Source organism: Nymphalis io, chromosome 13, assembly GCF_905147045.1.
Source record: "Nymphalis io chromosome 13, ilAglIoxx1.1, whole genome shotgun sequence".
Taxonomy (NCBI): domain Eukaryota; kingdom Metazoa; phylum Arthropoda; class Insecta; order Lepidoptera; family Nymphalidae; genus Nymphalis; species Nymphalis io.
The window spans coordinates 2,027,143-2,048,563 of record NC_065900.1 but is presented as its reverse complement, the minus strand read 5'-3'; the positions used below and the strand labels follow the sequence as shown (position 1 = coordinate 2,048,563).

At 31.6% G+C, this 21,421-nt stretch overlaps 2 protein-coding genes across 2 annotated transcripts in view; one reads left to right on the top strand and one right to left on the bottom strand.

Annotated features, from left to right (window-relative positions):
- Positions 1 to 21,421, bottom strand: part of LOC126773077 (putative cysteine proteinase CG12163) — a 328,371-nt gene that overhangs the window by 84,446 nt on the left and 222,504 nt on the right. The window lies entirely within an intron of this gene.
- Positions 12,663 to 21,421, top strand: part of LOC126773068 (uncharacterized) — a 113,174-nt gene continuing 104,415 nt past the window's right edge. The window contains exon 1 of the mRNA XM_050493710.1: positions 12,663 to 12,860. Coding sequence (XP_050349667.1) covers positions 12,806 to 12,860 — 55 coding nt within the window. The 5' untranslated portion in view covers positions 12,663 to 12,805. The remainder of the gene's footprint in view (positions 12,861 to 21,421) is intronic.

The window sequence follows — 21,421 nt, the reverse complement described above, 5'->3', positions numbered from 1 at the left end:
GAAATTCAGCTAAATTTCGACAAGAGAAACAAAGCGAGTTTTGACCCACATTGTAATAAATAGAAATAAAAGCATGTAAAAATGTTTTAGGCTAACGGTACAGGTATAGTTTTATTATTCAACTATATATAATATTAAACGAATTTGTATTTCGGAATTTTAAACTTTTACACGTGTACTTATTGGCGCGCTTTGGGGGTAAGTGTTACTTGTATGACGTGACGGATGAAGGTATGACGCTCACTTACAGTATACCTCTGCGCAACCGCTTTCTACTCTGTTGTATTTGCGTTGCTATTAATTATTATAATAATAATAAATATTTTTTAGTTTTTATTTATTTTACTTCATATTTCTCTAGTAGTGTTCTTTAATTATAAGCTGTTTTATTAACCATCAAGTTTGGTATTTCATATCTGCGTCTCGTAGCAACTACATTTTTCATAAATAAAGACAGGTATTTCGTTACTGATAGACATTGGCCTTATAAAATAATCACAATCTTAACACTTGTGATAATGTCAATAGAAATAAAAAGGTACTTTATACTTTCATTAAAATAGGTAGTCCTTCTTATATAAAAACAATACTAGCAAACATTTATATTATTTTCATGACGTTATTATTCCTATTTATTCACTATATAACTAATTGTAAAACTTCAGCTTAAATTTATGACAATAGTTCGAGGGTTCTAAATTTATATATATTTATGTATACCGTTAAGCTATTATGTAAGAATTTTATATTCAATGACATCAAAACATTTCTTAATATGACAAGCGAAATACAAGTATAAAGTACCTAAAAAAAGAAAGAGAATACTAATGCTTCCAAATACGATTTTCTTATTATATATATCCGCCTCAAAAATGAATGAATGAATGAATGCGATGACACTAGGTGATCCCATATATTATTCTTCGACGTCAAACATTTTTTTTAGAAAATCAGCAATTTTTTAAGAATGTCTTACCAAAAAACGTATACATTTATCACGGAGTTCCATTGTTTTCATACTTCTATAAGCAATATTTTAGCAAAACCCATCATAATCATTGTCTAGACGGACAAATGACAAAAATGTTCGAATCTCTTTCAACGTTCAGAGGGCTTTGAGAGGTTTATGAATCGTATTTGGAGGAATCTGATCCCTTTTACGACCTCTTCGCATTTTTGTGGAGATAATATCTTAATTAGAAAAATATCTTTGGAGAGTGAATATGTATGCTTAGTATTGAGATTTTTTTAGTATTCTTCTTATATACATTATGTCGTCAATATATGTTGTACTAAAAGTCCATTTAAATAATAGTAAATAAATTCCATTTTCGATTAAGTACCTACCTCTAAAATGCAATGCAAGAGCTTTTGTACGTGAGTGTGCGTTTGTATTTGTGTGTGCGTCATTATAACATATTTCTTATGGAATACGTCTTATCAAATACTCTGAATAAAGTTTTGGTCTCTTGGCAATACACGAATTCAAAAACTTGTATTATGAAAGCTGTAATATATTAGTTCTAATTGAGAAGTATAATACATGTTAAAAATAACACTGACGATACATTAAAATTGTATTGATTGACTCATCATAATGTATATGTAACGCACCGCCCTCCCGCCCTCGTGCTTTGCTTCGCTCATGGCTCTGCAGATCCAAATTCCTGGTAAGTGAAGGCTATTTTTACAACGAGAAGTGGGAAGCACAAATTCAATTCAAAAAGCTTATCATAATGTCAACGCATATATAATATAGTATATATATGTACATACAACTAAACAACTAATGTAACTGAATATGAATATGACGAGAATATCTTTAAGTTTTCCACAACTTGAATCAAACGTTCCTTAAATTTTATTAGATATCAGACGTGCAACAAAAAAAATCATACAATCCAGTAGTTTACAACCACTCACTGTGGTGTCATTGGACTAAAAGCTTACATCTACTTCTCTACGTGAAAACATTCACATGCCCTTCGTTTCCTGGGCTTCCCAGTTTTTAACGTATAGTTAATTCCACATATAAGTGAGAATTTCTATGTTAAGTATTTTATACTATTTTATCTCGAAAAATAACATAAAAATGTTATTTTTGAATCGATTTTTTGTCACCACAAATCGTAAGATGCGAAATTTTTAAAATCATGTTGTTAAGCTTTGTGATTAAGCATAAGCTGATGATATTTGCTATTTGTGAATGCTTTCATAAGGTCCTAAGTATCAAAGGCATTGTCAGAATGTTTTAGAAATCATCGCAACAGCTAGTTAACAAAGGTTATATCGAGCGGAATTTTAGTACAATCTTATAGAGTATGCTCACAAAGTTTTCTTTGAAACTCAACGACTCTACCTCTGGTTTTCATATTTTCATGCATACATATTTATGAAATATGTTATAAATATTCAAAAAATTATATACACATCTCTTACTCAAATATTAATAGATATCTATATGTTTCAATTTAAAAATCCTAACTGTTATTCTTGTTAAACATTTTCGAAAACAAAACATATCTATATGGTTGTTAACTAAGCATGTTTGAGTCTGAGAAATTGGATTAGTATTTCTCAGACTCAAATGGTAAGTAATAGTACAGTAAGCCCTGTTCCCGTTTGAATTGCGTCCCACTTCTAGTTGTAAAAATAGCCTTCACTTACCAGGAATTTGGATCTGCAGAGCCATGAGCGAAACACAGCACGAGGGCGGGAGGGCGGTGCGTTATTCGACAGCAACCCACGGGTTGGTTCGGGTCTCTCCGACCCGAGCCGAAGACAGCCATCACAGGCGTTTACGTGGATCCTAGATACCTTGGAGTCCGGGTACCCTTCTAAAGGTTAGCTTATGAGGCTGCAGCGTATCCTTAAGCCTTAAGTTTCGAAACAATTCGAAAACGACCTAATACCTAATTGACAATATTTTAAAATCAAGCAAAAAGCAAAAATGGATACTACGTCCCACTCAACATTTTTAAAAAATATCTATGATAAACATTTAAATGTTAACGCCTTTAATTTATATATATGTAAATATTAAAAGTATTAAAAGGTACTTCATGATTTATAGCTTTTATTAGTGAAATGTCTAATTGACAAGATTAATTAAATTTCTAAAACACTCGATTTTATTAACTGCTAGAAATTCGACAACTTGTAGTAGATCCTCTCGATAAAAGTGAAGTGGTGCTATGATGAATTAAACATAAATATACAATGAACTCCAGGCCCTTTTGTTCCAAATTTTTGATTGACTGAATATTATAAAGATATCCCTTTAAGGTTGTGAAATTTTAATGTAATGTTTTGCAATAGTAAAAATACATTTTTGGAAATATTATTTTATTTATATATTCGATACTTCCAATATATATATATATGCAAACTAGATTATGTTGGTAAACGTTAACATTATTGTTGGTTGTAAAACCTTACATAGCCAAAGTGTTTTTTTTGTTTTTGGAAATGTGTATAACTGTTGACCCATATGATTTTTTCAAACGAGGCGTGAAGAGGCATCTTGCAGGCGGGCAAGGCGGGGGCTAGTGTAGAACATTCTTCCCGACTGTACTGGCCGTCGTCGCATTTGGACTCTACTACCACTTACCATCAGGTGGAGTAGAAGCATTTGCCCTCCCGGAAATATAAAAAAAACCTCTACAGCGTCACCCAGCAGAGAGGCGACTCTTAAAATACTCAAGCCCGATGTTGACAGCAAAAGAGGTCTAGTGTCCTGAATTCTTTGGTTTTCTTTACCTAAACCACCATCCTTTTGTCTATTTAAATAAGAATATTTTTAATTGATTTTAGTTGAATATATGATAAATACAAACAAGAAAAAAAAAGTAATAAAAGAATAAAATAACTAAAAAGTCAGAAACAATTTTAAATTAAACCTAAAGTTTTGTCTAAAGTGAAGTTGTACAAAAGAGTGACCATTCTGCGTAGTTTGTAAGCCCATGCGTTAGACCACGTTATTACCAACGCTGGTTTTCAGTCAACGCCTTGAAACGACTGAAAATGCCTTTTATGTCTATAATTACTCACGGTCTATCAACATTCATACTAAAACAAAGCCAGACGAAATATTCATAGTTCATGTTAGAATACCAGGTAATATTAAGGCTCAATGTAAACCTAGACAGCCTTATATTGAGCTTGCAAAATTATTCCAGACATATGAAAACATTATGTGAGAGTTTCATTTATCTCCTTATTACAATATAGCATACTTACGTCTGTATAAGTTACCTGGTTATAAATTTAAATACTAATAGTACATAAATATTTTTAAAACAATTCAAGAAATTTTGTTTATATTCAAAAACACAATCACTCTTATATACAGATACCCTTTAGGAGTTTCTTGAACTGAACCAACATTAACAACTTAGTAGGTTAAAAGGTAGTGGTTCTAATTCAGCTTGTAAGATTTGGCCTTGACATAACAAACATTGCAAGTTAAATGAAAGCTTGTAACATGGCTATTTTATTCCTCCAGGTGTCAACGTAATTTGACATAATTAGAGAATAAGTAGAGTAAAAGTGGTAAATAGTCCGTAAATGTCCCACTGCTTAGATAAAGCGACCAGTTTAAGAAACTTGGAGTTCCTTCCACCATTAATGCAGTGATTAGTGGATAATATGTTTCAGGATTTTATTCAACATGACGAAACTCAGTTTGAAATGCGAAACACTTTGTGTTTGTTCATTGGGACTTGAAAATGAAAACGCATCCATTATAATAATCTGCAAGTAAGCACATAAATATAGGCAATCCGTAATCCGTAAAAGCCTGTGAATGTCCCACCGCTGGGCTAAAGGCCTCTTCTCCCCTTTTTTAAGGATAAGGTTTAGAGCTTATTCAACCACGCTACTCCAGTGCGGGTCGGTGGAATACACATGTGGAAGAATTTTTGTGAAATTAGACACATGCAATTAATTAAAATAAAATTATAATCACAAATTAAGCACATAAAATTCAGTGGTGCCTGCCCGGGTTTGAACCCACGATCATCGGTTAAGATTCACGCGTTCTTACCGCTGGGCCATCTCGGCTTACAATATAATCAATGTACTAATTGCAATGATATGGCAATATTCAATTTGAGAAGCATTTTATTTAATTTAAAGTTACACTAATTCCATTTTCAATTTACATATCATAATTAAATACAATTATTAAAAGATATATCTGAAATAACTTACATAATTTTATTTTGCACTCAATTCCATTTTTAAATTTTTACAAAAATAAGTTAAAGACCTTATATTTTTTTACGAGGTCGCGTATTTGATCTACTTCCTTTATTTTTTTTATAATCAGTAACTAAAATTTATTTAATATTACATTGAAACATAAATATTATACCTAAGTTAAAATATTTTAAACGTTAACACATAAATATAACAATGTCAATTTTTTTAAGACCTTATTGAATACAATTATTCAAATATATAATAATAAAAAAGTTACATGGAGTAGCAATAAAACGATAAGGAATTATTTATAACAAAAAGAAAAAAACACGATTGGAATGAAGCCATAGAGATAATAGCGTGATGTTGGTTTTGCGAACGAATTATACGTACATCAGCGTTTCGTATATTTATTTTTATTGACAAAGAAATAAAGTCGAATCGGAAAATAGAAATTTTGTTTTTAACGATGTCGTAAGCTTTAAATTATATATATAAAATAGATGTGTGTATGTGTGAGTTACGATATATTGTGTTGAGCTTTGTATATTTGGTGTACTTTTATTTTAACTGCCCCATCAACTGTAACTAGAACATTATGCTTAGCTTAAAAATTGCAAATTCCAATGTCAAAATTAGGGTCAGAAATTCTGGGTAGCCGATGTTCAAAATTATCATTGTTACATTCCCTTGCCTCAGAAAGCTATTCCCTCCAGATTCTCCCCCCTCGATCTCTCTCCGATGATGTCAGATTGTTTTTTTACCGAACACTAGGAAAAAAGTGTGTACATATTGTTTTTTCGCACTCTGTTATGCTTTACAACATCTCCCACGAGATTCTAAAAATTTGCCATCATGGCTAAAATTCGTCGAGGAGGAAAATATTTAATATTTTAAGAAGAGAGATTTGTTCTCTCGTTTATATTGTAGATTGTAATATATAAATCACCCACACTAGCCGTGTCTAAATAAAAAATAACAAATTTTGTGCCATGAATTTCATGATATTAGACCACCGAGGTAATTACGAGTCGAGAACGCGTTCCGTTCGCTTGTTGATTGGTCAAACGCGCTCTAATTGTTCTTTTAAAATTATTGCGCTATAAAATGTATTGGCTATTAGCACTTACGTAATGTGTAATTATTAATTACGTTAGGCGTACAAACGCTCACGCCCCTTTCGCGTCGCGATATCGTTATTGATAACGGCATTGTTTTTGAATTTTTTTTCTGTTTTACATATTTTCATTGTATTTTTATTCTGAAGAATCAATATAAGAATATTGATTCTTCAGAATAATTTGGAATTATTATTACATTACATTGGATTAGTACAATTACTAATCTAATTTTTTCCTAGTAAATTATTTTTCCGTAGTCCTCTCATATCAACAGCATATTCTTAAATCATCGTACAGCAGCGACTGATTTAAGAAACATATGTTTGAACTATTAGTGAAATGCGACTGGAGATTTGGTATTATATATACGAAAAAGAATTTAGTGAGTGTCAAATTCTTTACATTGTTATAAAAATAAAACGGTAGGATTTAAAAAAAAAATCTTAAACCTCCCCTTGATTATTTACAAATGAAATTATTTATCCAATTTTCATCATAATAAATATAACATTATATTATAAAATTAAGAATATAAATCAGAAAAATGTAAATATTAAAAGATATTTCATGTTGGTTTTCTATCGAGAAAATTTTATGTTATTTGTCGAGCCACTCTTGAAATATAATGAAGTTATACATGCAAAATTTTATTTTTATCTTTGTATTAGATGTACCCATAAATTCAAAAAGATTAGCAATTTTGTTTTAGGCTTTCTCTTAATCGGGCACATAACTTATCATTAAATTGTATGCATATGCGTTGCGCAAACGATGTCTTACTTTTGATAAGATGCGTTGATAGTATTGCGATTTCAACGGAGCGCACTATGTTTGTAAATATCGAACATTGAAATATTAACAAACATAGGGTACATCGATGGATCCCATTTGTGGATTATCAAAGCGACATTGAATTGTACGCGTAATGTATAAATTAGATATACCCATTAAATATTACGCGACACATTTCTAGTTACATACATACATATATAAGTCTATATACCCACCCACCCACCTTTTAACACTGACGTACTATTCCAGACAGTAAATAATTATGTTTGATTATTTGTTAAGTCAGATAATCTTAACAAATATTTATATTATCTGAATATCGACATTGTTAAATGCAATTTTATCACGATATTAATGTTATCCTTATCTGTTCCTAAGGAACCCTTTCACTCTTGAAATGATCAACGTGACATTTTGCACTGGTTTTGTCATATATTTATACAAACGATATTGCGTACAGCCTTACGACCAAGTAAGCAAATGCTGTCTTTTAAAAAAAAAATGTTAACTCAATGATGATCGAAGTATATAAATCAGTGTTTAACTAAATACCTTTTTAACAATGTTTATAAAGAAGGCTGTTACTTATTAAATAAATAAATGTAAATCGGCCATCTTTTATTACAGCCCGCAAACGATTTAACCGTGAAATATAAAATAACCTTTTATTGATATTTATGAACTGATTTGTGTTGTTCATTCCGCCTAAATCCTGTTTCAGCTGGATCCTAACTGGATTGTTTGAACTTCATTAGCTGTTTAATTATAATGTCTAGTCATTGTTTGAGAATTAGTAGTTAAATACAAACAAAATCTAAGTATTTTATTTAAAGATGTCCCCTTGACTTTAATTTTACTTACGTGTATAGTTTTTTATATTTTTCAACAAAAGGAATATTGAAAAAATATTAATAAAAATTAGATTGGTAGGATTGGTTACGATTGGTACGTTATATACGTACTAGTTATAATTAAAACGATAATATATATTTCGATACATTTTCTTTTCAAAATGTTTCACGTTCAGACGTAATATTATTACAGTTTTACTATATGGGGCTGATATTAAAGTAACTAAAGTTAACAAGGTTAAAATTCTTATTAGTTCTCGTGTGACTCCGGGTTATAAGAAACTTATTTCAAATTATCCAACAACTTCTACAAACTGATCACAATAATACGTTTCAAATTTCTTATAACGATAAAAATAATGCAAGAATAAAAGTATTCTCGTTTGAAGTTGAACTTCTTGTGATGATATTATAATTTCAAGGTCTAATTGAAGCTGTACTCATATAGTTGTGATGATAATGTCCTACCGACCGATTTCAGTAGAGACTAGACAACTACTCAGAACATATTATAGTGGTGCTTTGTTTGATTCCGTCGCTCTCATAATTCAACGAAAAATCTAATAACATTTTATTGGTCTGACCTAACGTCTAGCTACTTGAACAATATTATAGTGCAAATGTCAGCTGTCAATATTAAGATGTCCACCAGTCCAGTTGTCAGTATTACAGTGCAATTGTCATCTATCAATATTATGATTTCCTTTAGTCCAGTTGTCAATATTACAGTTTAAATGTCAGCTGTCAATATTAAGATATCCTCCAGTCCAGTTGTCAGTATTACAGTGCAATTGTCAGCTGTCAATATTATGATGTCGTCCAGTCCAGTTGTCAGTATTACAGTGCAAATATCAGCTGTCAATATTAAGATGTCCTCCAATCCAGTTGTCAGTATTACAGTGCAAATGTCAGCTGTCAATATTAAGATGTCCTCCAGTCCAGTTGTCAGTATTACAGCGCAATTATCAGCTGTCAATATTAAGATGTCCTCCAGTCCAGTTGTCAGTATTACAGCGCAATTATCAGCTGTCAATATTATGATGTCGTCCAGTCCAGTTGTCAATATTACAGTGCAAATGTCAGCTGTCAATATTAAGATGTTCTCTAGTCCAGTTGGCAGTATTGCAGTGCAATTGTCACCTGTCATTATTAAGATGTCCTTCAGTCCAGTTGTCAGTATTATAGCGCAAATGTCAGCTGTCAATATTAAGATGTCCTCCAGTCCAGTTGTCAGTATTACAGTGCAAATGTCAGCTGTCAATATTAAGATGTCCTCCAGTCCAGTTGTCAGTATTACAGTGCAAATGTCAGCTGTCAATATTAAGATGTCCTCCAGTCCAGTTGTCAGTATTACAGTGCAATTATCAGCTGTCAATATTATGATGTCGTCCAGTCCAGTTATCAATATTACAGTGCAAATGTCAGCTGTCAATATTAAGATGTTCTCTAGTCCAGTTGGCAGTATTGCAGTGCAATTGTCACCTGTCATTATTAAGATGTCCTTCAGTCCAGTTGTCAGTATTATAGCGCAAAGGTCAGCTGTCAATATTATGATGTCCTCAAAAAGGCAGTAGTTGTATTTATAAAAAAAGATTCGCTTTTTTCAAATAACATAATTTATTTAATGTTAAACACATGTCCTTTAATAAAGATCCATGTAATTTGTGTCAAGTTGTCTTTATATAAAATAAATACTGACTGACTAACACCATGAAAATTTGCATACTTGTTTCTTTTACATAGTAGGTTAGCACTAAGGATTTTTGGAAAATATAACCCCTACGGTATAAAGGGATTGAAAATGTTTTTTTTTTTTTTTTTATAGAATAGGAAGGTGGACGAGCATATGGGCCACCTGATGGTAAGTGGTCACCAAACGCCCTTAGACATTGGCATTGTAAGAAATGTCAACCATCGCTTATAGCCAATGCGCCACCAACCTTGGGAACTAAGATTTTATGTCCCTTGTGCCTGTAATTACACTGGTAAATTAAATGTGTATGGAAATCCTTCATTTATGGAGAAAGAGCTATGGAAATTTGTATTTAGCAATTCTGAGTTGTGTCATGAGCGAAGCCGCTAGTAAAGCGCTACTATAGATAATTGATTTTGCTCGGCGGTCGAAATTCGATATTAAACCTACATTATTGAATATTTGTGTAACACATAAATAAATAAGAATTACTAAATTTATTTTTGCCTAGACATATATTTATTTATAAGCAGCTAACTAAAAGAAAAAGTACGCTAAACTAGATCGGTACCCCCCACGCATCCGCAATACCTAAAATTTTTGCGTTACGGTTTGAAGGGTGAGTGAACTATCGTAACTACAGGCACAAGGGATATAACATGTTAGTTCCCAACGTCGGTTGTTATGGTTAATATTTTTTACGTCACCAATGTGACCACTTACCATCAGGTGGTCCGTTTGCTTATCTGTGTACCTGAAATAAAAATATTCTAAGCTGTGTCTTTAGCTATTTATATATTTGGTACATAATTCAGTAACCCATATAAATGAATGTTATCAAACTAATATTAAAGGGGAATGTTTGTTGTTGTTGTTTTTGTTGTTTCCGGATTCAAGTTAAGATAATTTCCATTGTTATAAAATTTTCATATTATAATTGTTTTGGGATAGATAAAGGCTATATGCTATAGTGTTTGGGTCTTACGTCATATAAGGGATACATAATCGATCCGACTGCTATCTAAATACTGCTTCTGTTTGTAGTACATGTAGATATCAAATGTATTCGCAGTTATCTATTTATATACTATAGACAATTCTATACTTAGTTCATTATATATTTAGTTGATTATATTTATTTATTATTATTAACCAATATTTCAATATAAAGTATGCACTGAGTTTGAGCAGTGTTTAAAAATTTCAAATTAGCACGTGTAGATTCCGTATACTAAAAAGGTCTTTATTAAAATTCTTCAGTTATCTCGATACAAAAGATTAGAGTAATGAGTTCATTCATGTTTCAGTTGGTAACAAAAGCTCCTTGTTTTATTAATGAGGGCATTGAACGTCCTACGCTGACTAGCTTTAAGCCGATGTGTGTTAAATTACATCGAAATATAAGCGACATCCTACGAAAATCATGTTTTTTTTTTAATATATAGGTTAGGTACTCTTTTGACATTATTTTTATTATTTGTTTCTTTATTTATCTGTTAGCAGTGTTTTTTATATACTTAAGGCAACTTAGGCTTGGCCAACATTTATTCAGTTCGCAAGATTTCATTTAAACAAAGTAACACAAAAACATTGAAAATTTAATAAAACTTTTTGGAAGGCCTGCTCCCAACATTTATAGGCTGTTACAAGCAATTCCTATTGTCAAGGAATTAGGTACTAAGATTCGTTGTTTTTCTTCAATCGAGCTTTAAGCTTGTGCTAGGAGAGGTCACAATAGGCAGGGTATTAGAATCGCACTTGTAACATTTACATAAATGGGCTGCTCTTAATGCCTTCAGTGTGCCTAGTGCGAGTTATTTTAACTAATTTGATACTGATAAAGTTAACTGATATTTGTATATAATTAAAAAAGCGCAGTCCAGTGACAATATTTAGAAACTTGATGGTAGGGCTTTGTGCAGGCCCGTCTGGGTGGGTACCACCAACTCATCAGATATTCTGCCGCTAAGCAGATCCCAGGGTTTGTGGCGCATTAGCGAGGTAAGGAATGGTTATTACTTCTTACATCACTAATATCTATGGACGATAGTAACCGCTTAACACAAGGTGGCCTATTTGCCCGTCCGCCAACCTATAGCATAAACTTGTCAATGTCTATGGGCAGTTAAAATCAACACAATATGAATAAGTAAAAAAGCCTTACTAGGCACACAGTTATTAAAACATTGCTCAACGCTATCAACGTAGATCTTGGAAATACGTTCTTATTTATTCCAACACTTAAGTAAAGAAAAGATATTATTTATATATTAATATATGTACAGAAAAGTATCGAAAATCACAATTATTTTTATTTAAGAAGTTCTTTTCGTAATTTTACAAGAAAAAAAACATTAATTAATAATGAATAAATCAAAGCTTTAATAGTGTCGTGGTTTCGGGGTTCCTAGCGATATAAAAATCGCTTGAGCTATTGTCGTTTCTATGTTGTTATTTCTAGCCTTGTGCTAGAAATGGGGACGACAATACGCTTAATTGAATGGGTAAATATTATTAACTCATTAACACTAACACGGGTAATACTATTGATAAAAAAAGCCTTATAGTTTTCTATGAAATAAAATGGAGATAATTAAGTTCATAAATATTATTAAATATTGTGAACATAAAATCAAATTTAGGTATTTAATTTGTTCATGTGTATTTCAATTGAAAAAAGAACATGAATAGTAGAAAGCTAAATATTTTCACATCAGTTTCATAATTGTTATACATTAGTATAAGCTGTTAGTGAAAATTGAGAAATGTATTATTATATAGTTAAAATAAATAAAAAAAAATGTATTACAGTAAAACCGGTCAAGCGGTAATACAATAATCGAATAGCCCCGAATGAACCATTCCCTAAACAGCCCGTGAGCGCCACAGACAATAAAATCTACCATTATGAGTATCGAAATTAGGCAGTCTCCAAAATGTTATTCCCATCGTAGTTACGCTACAGAAATCTGCAGATCCTTTCAGTGTTTTTGAAACCTCCGTAGCGGTAGGACGCGCGTCGCGTGAACACGACGCAAACTTTGTCTTGCGTATGATAGCGATGTTTTTTAAATCGAAAATTCTTTGAACAGTTTCGATTGACATTTAATAATTTTAATTGTGTTGTGACTTGTGCAGTGACGAAGATGGTTGTTAGCGGAGTAATATCATTTTCGACTCTAATTTTGTGCCTGTTCCAAGGTAAGTGCCAAGAATAATCGTGACAAAAATTCGAATGACTTTTTCTTTGATCTTCGATATTCAGATAATTGAAATAAAATATGTTCCGTTCCGATTAAATTTATGTAGACATTATATGTATGTTGAATTGTTTTCCAACTCTCAGTATAAAAATATCATGATTAATGTTACATTTTTATTTTTGAATTTAAAAAGTTAAACAAGAAAAAAATTACGAATAGGTTTCTGTGGTTTTTAAATTTAAATATAATTAATATTTTTTGATTACATGATAACGTTATATGCATTCATTAAAACTCGTATCTTATTTGCATCTTCACTTCTGCACATTTTCCGGTAGTTCACTCTGCAGCACGTAAAATAAGTCTATAGAAATAATTACGTCGGTCATTAAATCTGTTGATACGTAAAAAATGAACGGACAGACGAAAAAAAAATTACACATTTTAGTGAAACATTACATTTGAAATATTTAATATATTTTACATCGATATAAAGACATTGTTTTAATTAAACAGAAAAAATATAAGTACCTACATATAAATCGTTATGTGATAGTTTGACCATTTCCTTCATAATTATTATTTTTTTAATCATATAATAAAGGTAATTATAAATATTAAAAAAAAACTTTTTTATTTTAATTATTAGTAATAAACTAAAAATAATTTTAGGTTTTACATTAAATCCACATACAATGGTGGTAGAGCTTTGTGCAGATCGTCTGGGTAGGTACCACACACTCAACAGATATTCTACCGCAAAATAGCAGTATTGTTGTGTTCCGGTTTGAAGGGTGAGTGAGCCAGTGTAATTACAGGCACAAGGGACATAATATCTTAGTTCCCAAGGTTGTTGGCGCATTGGTGATGTAAGCGATGGTTACCATTTCTTACAATGCCAATGTCTAAGGGCGTTGGTGACCACTTTTTTTTTTTTTTATAGAATAGGAAGGTGGACGAGCATATGGGCCACCTGATGGTAAGTGGTCACCAAACGCCCTTAGACATTGGCATTGTAAGAAATGTCAACCATCGCTTATAGCCAATGCGCCACCAACCTTGGGAACTAAGATTTTATGTCCCTTGTGCCTGTAATTACACTGGCTCACTCACCCTTCAAACCGGAACACAACAATATCAAGTATTGCTGTTTTGCGGTAGAATATCTGATAAGTGGGTGGTACCTACCCAGACGAGCTTGCACAAAGCCCTACCACCAGTAAAACTTACCATCAGGTGGCCCATATACTCGTCCGCCAACCTATACAATAGAAAAAAATATAATAAAGCGTCATAAACAGATTATCTGCGTCAATTGATTCGTTCTTACAAACTTTTACACTTATGGCTTTATAGTTTTTACAATATGCTACATAATGTGAGTGAAAGTATCTAGGTGGTAGGACTTAGTCCAAACCCGTCTGGGTAGGTACCACCCACTCATCAAATATTCTACCACCAAACAGCAATACTTAGTATTGTTACGTTCCGGTTTGAAGGATGAATGAGCCAGTATAAAGATAGGCACAAGGGACATAACATTTTCGTTCCCAAGTTTGATGGCGCGTTGGCGATGTAAGAAATGGTTAATACTTCTTACATCGCTAATGTCTATGAGCGATGGTAAGCGCTTAACACCAGGTAGCCTATTTGCCCGTCCACCTACCTATAGCATAAAAAAAGTAATTTAAAAATAAATCGGATAAAACGATTACGGCACATGAATCAGTTTGATTGTGAATACATATTCACAATCAAACTGTAACTGAAAACTGTCGCGATCATATCAAATAATTATTTATTCAAGTAAGCTTATGGTACTTTTGAATTGTTATGTTACATATTTAATTAAATGTAAAGCTACCCCCGGTTCGAAATGTATATTCTACTGAGAAGAACTGCAAGGACCTCAGTTACTCTCTTTCATTTACAATATTTATTTACATAGTCCTTTTATTTACATAGTCAATCAAATACAATTAAATTTATGCATATGTTTAATAATCAACAATGTACCTACACGCTTTTCTAAAAATGACATGTGAATACAGCAAGTAATGCTGAAAGTAAATAATAGCGCACTATATATAGAAGAAAGCCTGGATTATTTACAGTTTTGTGAGAAAAAAAACAATGTTCTACTTAACAAAATGAGGAAAAGATTTTAATATTTTTTTTACTAACGAGACATCGTCTGTCAATTAAAAACTTGAAAAAGATTTTCGTTAGAATTATTCTTGTTTAGGGTTCAATTGTAAATATACGAAACCTTTATGTTTACATCTGTTTATTTATGTATGCAATACCATTGTCTTTTTATTTATGGAATAGGAAGGCGGACGAGCATTGAGACACCTGATGATAAGTGGTCACCAACGCCCATAGAAATTGGCATTGTAAGAAATGTTAATCATCGCTTACATCACCAATGCGCCACTAACCTTAGGAACTAAGATGTTATGTCCCTTGTGCCTGTAATTATTTATTTATTTATTTTAAGGACCACTAGTAGCTACTACATGTTTTAATGACAAATGTAAAACAATTTAGTGAAAATAGCTAACATGTGAAGCTTTTTAAAGTAGCCACAACAATTGCAATATTTGTTTTAAAAATACATTAACACATAATTATAGCAACATGAGTAGAAAGATTAAAAAAAAAAAAAAAAACGTCCAAATTGGTACAAATTAAAGATCATAAAAAAATAAACATGCACTTAATAAAATTAAAATTAATAACACAAATAGTTTGAAATTGATATAGGTACAAATTAAAATTAAATAATTCATTAAATTCATGCAAAGTTTACGTTACAAAAAAATTACTAAAAATATACTAATTAATACAAAATAAAATAAAATTAAGATAACATTATTTATTATTTATTTATTTATTTATTATTTTTCTACTAATATTTTCTTCAACAATCTTAATGTAATTATTGTAGCAAATTTTCGATAAATCTGCACAACGTTTGCTCAAAAGACGTAATGAAATTTCATCAAGTGGGTTTTTATATATTTTGTAATAAATAATTAAACTAGCTCACTCACCCTTCAAACCGGAACACAACAATACTAAGTATTGCTGTTTGGTGGTAGAATATCTGATGAATGGGGTGGTACCTACTCAGACGAGCTTGCACAAAGCTCTACCACCAGTTTCATTAGAGTTTTTATATAAATAATAACTCAATTAACTCAACTCAAGATTAAAATGAAAAAGTTTGATTCTAAGATTCATTTTCAGCTACTTAACCGATTTTGAAAATAGGACAATTATTATGTTTGCAAAATAACGTTTTTTCAGAAACTACATAACCTGTTTTTATTTATCTTAAATGCAATTTATAAGAAAGCCGATATTATGTATTTTTCTCAATTAAAAAATAGAAAATATATTATTGTGATCGTTCGTTTACTTCATCCATTTTATATATATATAATATTAGAAAACTAAGATGATAAAAATTTTCATGACCTTCATTTGTGTTTATTTCATCGAGCTTGAGTCTCGTTTATTCATCTCGTATTGGTGGTGAAGGCATCGTGTATCGACGAATATGCAAGAGCAGCGTGGTGAAATAAGCCCAGCAGTGGGATATTTACAGGTTCTTTATTTACTTAACATTGCTCATAGAATTATTAATTGTGTTTATTTATAGGACTTTATCGGATTTCATTAAATAATCAATAAATAATTAAAGAAATATTAAAAAACTTAAATTTGAAATCTTTTTAGTAAACATATTTCAAAGATATTAAATAGAACAGAAAATATGCTTCCTGAAAATCCTTCCGCCTCGTAAGAGATATTGAAGACTCGCTGCTCGGGATAGGAGACGATGTATTAAGGGATATATAAAGCAAACGTGTTCCGTTCATACCTTCAGCGTTTATATGAGATAGAACAAGAAAGAGGATTTAGGAATTCGTTTAGTATTTCCAAAGCTTATTTCGTATATTCGATATTTTTAACTGCCTCGTTGGTCTAGTGGCTGGATATTAATTCGCAGTTCCTGAGGTCCTGGGTTCAAATCCTAGGTCAAGCCAACAATAATTTATTAGGTTTTTTCTGTCGAATTTTTTCAATAGCTGCCCGGAGTCTCCAAGTTTGTACACTTCCTTAGGAAAGCACGTAAAGCCGTCGATTGTGCGCTTGAACCATTGCCATCCTATCCCGTTATGAGTGTGAGGGAAAGAGTGCATCTGTGTGCGCACACTAATACACACAATTACGATTTAATAAATTACTACCGTCCCACGCGGTCGTGATTTGTACAGTAGCTATTTTTAAATTTTGTTCATATTTAAGGCTTTCATGTTAATAATTCTTATTGAAATAAAAATACGGAGTATTCTAAAATTAAACTTAATAAATTTTATAAGAATATTAGTTAATTCTCTCGGCTTCGCACGGGTAGATAACAAAAAGAATGTATTTGGATAGGATTTGCATAAAATCCGTTCTTAGTGAGCGTCTATATCGGAGAAGGAGTAACTGTGACATGTGAGTGTGTGTGAATTTCAGGTCCATTGAGCGGAGATCTCTTGATGATTGGTATTTCGCTTATGTAGGCCGAGATGGCTCAGTGGTAAGAACGCGTAAATATTAAACGATGATCATGGGTTCAAGCCCGGGCAAGCACCACTAAATTTTCATGTGCTTAATTTGTGATTATAATTCATCTCGTACTTTACGGTGAAGGAAAACATCGTGAGGAAACTAGCATGTATATAATTTCACTAAAATTCTGCCATATGTGTATTCCACTAACCCGCTCTGGAACAGCGTGGTAGCATAAGCTCCAAATCTTCTCCTCAAAAAGGAAGAGGAGGCCTTTAGCCCAGCAGTGGTACATTCACAGGCTGTTACGCAGGGAATATTTATTTATCGACATAATGTAGAGTTGTTCCATATGAACTAACTCTAAAGTAACCGTCAGAAATTTATGGTAAGAGACATTGATTATAATAATTTAAAAAATTAAACGATACATGTTCAAAACAGCGTATCACTGTAATGTTACATTTACACAACCTGCTCACAGGTTCGTTTTATTGTATACTTTTTTGTAAAGCGATTGAGTATGTAGTTGTAGGAGCGCGGTCACATAGTACTCCATACTCACACACACAAACAGGTGCGTTAAAAACGTTCCTGTAAATACGGTGTAACCTGCTGTAGCGACGGATCTGTTAAAATTGATGTTAAACGAAACTTATGTATGAATATGTTCTAACTCAGTTGTCAAATATCACGAGTGAAACGAAGAGTTCTTACAGATTTCACTAAAAATCAATAAAACTGATACGTTTTCTGATTATGGACCAATCACGTGACATCATTTCGAATACCGCTCTTGAATAAACTCTCTGAAATAGACCAAATATACAATTCGTTGCAATTTTAATAATAATAGCTCCAATTCATTCGTTCATTTTCGCAATGTATATTTACTATGTAGCTTCTATTTCTATTACGTTTGAATGGAATTCGTAAAGGCTGAATTGCATTCAATTGAGGTTGATTTAAACAGTCAACATCCATTCCTAGTGTTGACGCCGTTGAAATATTTGGCCGGTATTTATATTTTGGAGCTGGCAGCGACAAATAAATAAAGCTTTAGCGGACTACAGCGCTTCTAATCCGCTGGTGTATTCATAATATAAATTATTAAATAAATAAATTTGGCAGTGTTGCATGTATCGGAAATGTATTGGCACGTTTAAAAAATATAATTGCTGTGAATAAATAGTTTAATTAAAATTTATGTTCAATCAATCTATCTCATATGAATTATATAAATTAGTTCTGCGGTTTAGTCCTAATAATGTAAGTAACAGACATTTAATTTCACGTTTATTACTGCGACATTATGTGACATATTATTAAGTACTTATCACAAAATTATATCAATATTATATATATAAAGCATCGAGAAGTGAAACTGATTGAAGAAAAATCTCGAATTGGTATTTATAAAAATAGAACACCAAATCATACGAATTGATGTAGATTACTCAATCAAACACAATTGAACGTATTCAATAAATTATAAGTGGCGACAATAATAAATTATTTATACGAACTTATCTGCATTAGCACGCGTTCTTTTTTTCAACGCTGTTGTCCGGATAAAGTAATCCACTAACTATATATTATTTGATTCCAAAACATTGATTTAGTATGGACATGTTATTCGGTTACAATCAAGAACTAAAAAAAGCCGAGATGGCCTAGAGGTTAGAACGCGTGAATCATCACCGATGATCGTGGGTTCAAACCCGGGCAAGCACCACTGAATTTTCATGTGCTTAATTTGTGTTTATAATTCATCTCGTGCTTGACGGTGAAGGAAAACATCGTGAGGAAACCTGCATGTGTCTAATTTCATTGAAATTCTGCCACATGTGTATTCTACCAACCCGCATTGGAGCAGCGTGGTGGAATAAGCTCCAAACCTTCTCCTTAAAAGGGAGAGGAGGCCTTAGCCCAGCAGTGGGACATTAACAGGCTGTTACTGTAATCAAGAACTAAATGTAATTATTATCAATGTCGAGACAACTAACGGATCGAAATTCGTTGTTAGTATAACATAGTATATATAACCTACGTCAGCTTTGCAAGGGTATTATACTGTATACTATTGTATTATAATGAATTTAGCATTGGGATAATCCTATTGAGAGCAGAGCAGAGCAACGAATATGCTTTGTCATTACTATAATTTATTTTCTAGGGTGGGTACCATTAAATAATTCGATCATCGAATGCTAGTAATATAAGCATGCTATTTAGTAATAATATGAATACAAAGAATATTGCTAGTGGTTATATTTTTTGCTTTGTACTAGCTCGTCTTGGTAGGTACCACCCACTCATCAGATATTCTACCGCAAAACAGCAGTACTTTGAATTGTTGTGATCCGGTTTGAAGGGCGAGTGAGCTAGTGTAATTATAGGGACAAGGGAGTTAGTTCCGAAAGTTGGTGCCACATTGGCGATGTAAGCGATGGTTAAAATTTCTTTCAATGACAATGTCTATGGGCGGTGGTACCTACCTACTTTATAATAAAAAAGTGTAAAAATAAATAAAAATAATTAAAATTAAAACATTATTTATTCAAGGTGGCTCTCAAAAGTGTTTTGAATCGACAGTATGTTCTATTTTTCTCAAATGAAATACATAGTCGACTAATTATTATTATAGTACGTACGGACTTCTTACGGGTAAAATAAGTGTTTTATTACCTGTTATTTTTTAACCAATGAGATATAATCATTCGCCAAGTGATATATTCGCCAGTACGTAGCACGTCACTGCCCATTATTTCAATCGTTCATTAAAATAGCACGAGTTATTTCTAAAACCACCCATTCGAAATTAAAAATGTAAAAAACAATATTTATTTACATGAAATGCTTGAAACGTGAACAAGAATAATTATTTATGACGGTTAAATTAAACAAAGTTTTTTTTTCTTTTTCTATATATATAAATGGTTTCTGTAAATTATCAGTTGTCATTGATTTTTCTGTACATTTTTTGTGTATATGTTATACATTAGTATCGTTCGCTTCGAAAACGCCTGTAACGAGAAAAATCTCTTCGACTACGTTTGTAAATAAAAAAAATAGTTTTCTTTCACGAGAGAGCACGACATGAATATTAAGCACTAATTAAGTGCATAAAAATTAAGTGGTACTCACCCGGCTTTGAACCAGCAATCTTCGGGTTAGATTAACATCGTCTAAGTATTTAATTATTTTGCTCTATATAAAAATACTACACGTTGGAGCGTAAATTAAGGAAAGAACAATATTCTTATGTCATTGTAATATCACACCATTATTATGTACAAAAGCTTAATATTTCAAATTTCGCTTTCATAAGAGAGAAAAAATACATAAAAATATTTTAAATAATTTTAATTTCTGTACAAAATTGTTATATTGATTTATATTCTATTTTGTTATAAAAAAACCTAGAATGTACATACAACAAAAATATATGGTGAGCATAGAGTTAATGCCATAATGCTAATTATATAAAGTCATAGGTGCTTTCTTTAAATTAAATAGTTAAATGATTTCAAGTATTATTATTATGGAAGTAACCAATAAAAAAAAATTAACAGCAGCTAAGAATAGCCCAAGCCTTTATTTAGGCTTATAAAACTGAAACTTGTCACCAAGTTCTCATTACAATATAAATAATAGAGCCAGATTTTCCGAAATTTCTTTCATTTATTAATTCATTTTAATGTTAAAATAATTCTATATTTAACTCAGACTTCAAATTTGGCAAATACCTATTTGCCATCGTAATTATTAAAAACTATTTTCAGAATTTTTTAACATTCGTCCAGTCATCGGTTTAAGAAATTTCGTTTATTACATTTCGATTTGTCGAAATGTCAACGTAATCTTATACAATATACAATAAAAAACTGAAATCTAATCATTGTATAATTTAAAAATATTATAATAACCAAAGATATGCAAACTTGCTGTTAATCTTAATCAAACATACGCATATATTCATCGTATAAA